Source organism: Marmota marmota, unplaced genomic scaffold, assembly GCF_001458135.2.
Source record: "Marmota marmota marmota unplaced genomic scaffold, marMar, whole genome shotgun sequence".
In the NCBI taxonomy this organism is placed as follows: Eukaryota; Metazoa; Chordata; class Mammalia; order Rodentia; family Sciuridae; genus Marmota; species Marmota marmota.
Window position 1 is genome coordinate 27,474,208 of NW_026000241.1, and position 4,079 is coordinate 27,478,286.

Below are 4,079 nucleotides of genomic sequence, written 5' to 3' on the forward strand. Positions count from 1 at the left end.
AAGAAATAAACTAACATTTGAGAGGGTGGAGCTGCTTGTCTCTGTCTGGGCAAAATTTCAGGATTTCAGAAATCCATGAAGATTAAAATGAGGCCCCAGAAGAAGCCAACATTGCTGATGGTGCGAAAGCTTAGAAAGCAGGGCTGATGAGATGAAATTCCATTCTGCATACTTCATGTTCAGCCAAGAGTAGGCAAGAGGGAGGTCCCTTTCTCTCCTTACCAAAATGTCTTCAAAAAGGAATGCACGCTGTATCACTTGACACCAAGGCTAAAGCCTGGTTCCGCAAGATCACTTTCTTCATTTCAGTGGATGAGCCCATGTTCATTCTCTTCTCCCATTTTTCCCTTGTTCTCATAATCCAGCAAAGACTAACTAATGCCCCATTCCCGTTTATATTCATTGGAGATATCGCCATGATTCACACATTTCTACACACATTCTATTTCAAGGTAAGTTCAGACCTTTGTAGATTCTGCTGTAGGGAGAACTCTAGATATCAAGGCCAAAGGGTATTCAGCAGCCATCCCATTAGATTTTCCAGCCCAACAAAGAAGCACCACAGTTGGACTGAGTCAAATCTGGAAAACGGGATAATTCTTATTATAGTTTGGATATGACGGGTCCCCCAAAAGCTCATACGTGATACAATGCAAGAACTTCCAGGGGTGAGATGATTAGATTATGAGAGAGGTAACCATATCTATTCATTAATTTGCTTGAATAGATTAGTTGAGTGATAACTGTAGACAGGCAGGGTATGTCTGGAGGATGTGGGTTACTGGGAGCATGACTTCAAGGTTTATATTTGGTCCCTGGAGAGCAAGTGGTCCTGGTCTCTCTCTGCTTCCTGGTTATCAGGTCCTGAGCTACCTTCCTCTGCTATGCCATTCTGCCTCACCTCAGAAGTCAGGCAACCATGGACTAAACCTCAAAGCCTGAGCCAAGGGGCTGGGGTTGTGGCTCAGCGGTAGAGCGCTCGCCTAGCACTTGCAAGGCCCTGGGTTTGACCCTCAGCACCATATAAAAATAAAATAAAACAAAGGTATTGTGTCCAACTATAATTTAAAAATATTTTAAAAAATCATGAGCCAAAATAAACTTTTCCTCCTCTAAATTGCTCTTGTCAGATCTTTTGGTCACCTCGATGCAAAGCTGAATAAAAACTCCTCCTCACCTCTTTGGTGTGGACGGATGAGAAGACAAGTACAGACAATTTTTTTAAAAAATATTTTTGTTTGAGGATGGACACAATGCCTTTATTTTATGTATTTTCATTGTTATGTGGTGCTGAGAATCAAACCAAGGGCCTCACACATGCATGAGGCAAGTGCTCTACCACTGAGCTATGACCTCAGCCCCAGCACAGGCAATTTTTAAACATGGTATACACTGGATGTTGTATATATTTAAGTACATACAAGTATTTTGTATATCAATCAGACCCTGGGTAAGTGGTTTAAAAGGAAAAGGAACATCGGAAAAACCAATAAAGTAACATGATGGTGCATGCCTGGAATCCCAATGGCTCAAAGAGAGACTGAGGCAGAAGGATTGCAAGTTCAAGGCCAACCTCAGCAACTCAGCAGGCCTTAAGTAACTTTCAAAAAATGAAAGGGCTGGGGATATGACTCAACGATTAAGCACTCCTGGGTTCAATCCACGGTTCTAAAATAAATACAACCAACAGGAAAACCTAAGTCACTTATTCGTGTAAATTAAGTTTAAAGTTTCCCTCTTTTAAAAGGGAATAAAAGGCTGGCGGCTGGAGCCAGCATGGCGGCCGAGCGCAAGACCAAGTTGTCCAAGAACCTGCTGCGCATGAAGTTCATGCAAAGGGGACTGGACTCGGAAACCAAGAAACAACTAGAGGAAGAAGAAAAGAAGATCATCAGTGAGGAGCACTGGTACTTGGATTTGCCAGAGCTTAAAGAGAAAGAGAGTGTCATAATAGAGGAGCAGAGCTTCTTGTTATGTGAAGATCTTCTGTATGGAAGAATGTCATTCAGAGGATTTAATCCTGAAGTTGAGAAATTGATGCTTCAGATGAATGCTAAGAACAAAGCAGAAGATGAAGATGAAGATGAGATAGTAGAGCTTGATGTGTCAGATGAGGAAATGGCTAGAAGATATGAGACCTTGGTGGGGACAATTGGAAAAAAGTTTGCCAAGAAAAGAGACCATGCCAATTACGAAGAAGATGAAAATGGAGACATAAAACCAGTTAAAGCAAAGAAGATGTTCTTAAAGCCCCAAGATTAAAAATGATGCCTTAAAAAATGTCTCGGGGTGGCCATGAGAACAGCAGACTTTGGAGCCCATCCCAGTGGCATCTTTCAGCTATTAATACTTGATATTTATTTGTAAAGAGATGTGTAATTTTAGAAATAGACTGTGTTTGAAACAGATGTGTAATGGATGTTATACATCCTTTTCCGAATCAGGTTCATCAGAAGCGGAAGTTGAGCCTGAATCTTACAGATGTTCATAGGCACAGCATTGCTTCCTAAAGATTTTACCTCAGTTCTTTTTATATAGCTCTCCAGTGGCTGACCTTGAATGGACTCCTATAGATTAATGCCAGTGTTTAAATTGCCTTTAAGATTATATTTTACTTTAAATTATTAGTCATATAATCATGTCCAGCCGATTCATACATTCATTTTGGAGTCAAATGTCATAGGAATTTATTATATGTACATTCATCAAGAGCAAACATGCCTCTCCAACCTGAAGTATTTGCATGCTACCAGGTGTATCACTTTATGGTATTGTTTTTTGTTTAAGGCATTTAATTTTTTAAAATGTTCTGTAATAAATATCTGTTTCCACATAAAAAATAAAAAATAAAAAAAATAAAAGGGAATAAAAAGCCAAAAAGCTTTGCAATGCTAGACACACTGTGGCATCATAGAACGTCTTCAAAGCCCCGCAAATCCAGGCCTTGTCACTTAATCCTACCTGTGTGTCACAAGCAAATGCATCCTCTCCGGAGCCTCAGGTTTTCTAACTATGAAATGGGGATCACAATGCCCAGTTCACAGGGTATCTGAGGTTCAGGAGGCCAGGTCTCCCACTTTTTTTTTTTAAGCTAACCTACAGACTTTAAAGTCAAATTTCCTCAAAACTCAACTTTGCTTAAGTCAGACTCCCTGAATGCCAATGAAAGTTTACTGGAAGGGGGTGTAAGAACACCCATGAAATATCTGAGATATCAGCACCAAAATACAAATGTTCCTTTAGAGTTGAAAAAAAACCCTCTTTGTTCTATACGTTTCTAGAATATATCTCACCACTTAATGTGTCATATTTACCTGCCTAGTTTCCCCTTAGACCTTCACATTCCTGAAGGGCCCTTTTCTTCTATAATCCCCACATTGAGCTCCATGGATGTGCCAACCCCTATGCTCTATCAGTATTTACTGGATGGATGGGCAGAAGAATGGAAAATGAATCACCGTCTTCCTACCTCTTGCACAGGGCTGGGGGTTTTGTATACATGTTGCCCGAATGCACATTCCTGGGTTTTGTTTGTTTTTTGGTTTTGGTTTTGTTTTGGTACTGGGAATTGAATCAAGGGGTGCTTAATTAATTGCTCAGTCACATCCCCAATTCTTTTTGAGACAGTTTCATTAAGTTGCTGAGAGCCTTGTTAAATTGCTGAAGCTGGCCTCAAAATTGCAATCCTCCTGCCTCAGCCTCCCAAGTTGCTAGGATTACAGGTATGCACCACCATACCCAGATGCACAGGGCCGTTTTTTGTTGGTGGTGGTGGTTTGTTTTTTTGTTTTGTTTGAGTACCAGGGATTGAACTCAGGGGCACTCAACTTCTGAGACATATCCCAGCCCTATTTTGTATTTTACTTAGAGACAGGATCTAAGTTGCTTAGTGCCTCGCTGTTGCCGAGCCTGACTTTGAATATGCGCGATCCTCCTTCCTCAACTTCCCTAGCTGCTGGGATTACAGTCATTTACCACCACACCCAGCCACAGGGCTGTTTTGAGGATCAAGTGAGACAGTATATATGGAAATGCTTCAGAAGAGCTCAGTAAACTATCTTGGTTTTCTTTTCACAGGA

At 40.9% G+C, this 4,079-nt stretch overlaps 1 protein-coding gene across 1 annotated transcript; it reads left to right on the plus strand.

Moving 5' to 3' along the window:
• Window positions 1-1,759: 1,759 nt before the first annotated feature.
• On the plus strand, window positions 1,760-2,833 carry LOC107145617 (M-phase phosphoprotein 6). Its single transcript, XM_015489631.2, has one exon. It carries the CDS (start codon window positions 1,777-1,779, stop codon window positions 2,260-2,262), a length of 486 nt encoding a protein of 161 aa, XP_015345117.1. The 5' UTR covers window positions 1,760-1,776; the 3' UTR covers window positions 2,263-2,833.
• Window positions 2,834-4,079: the final 1,246 nt, after the last annotated feature.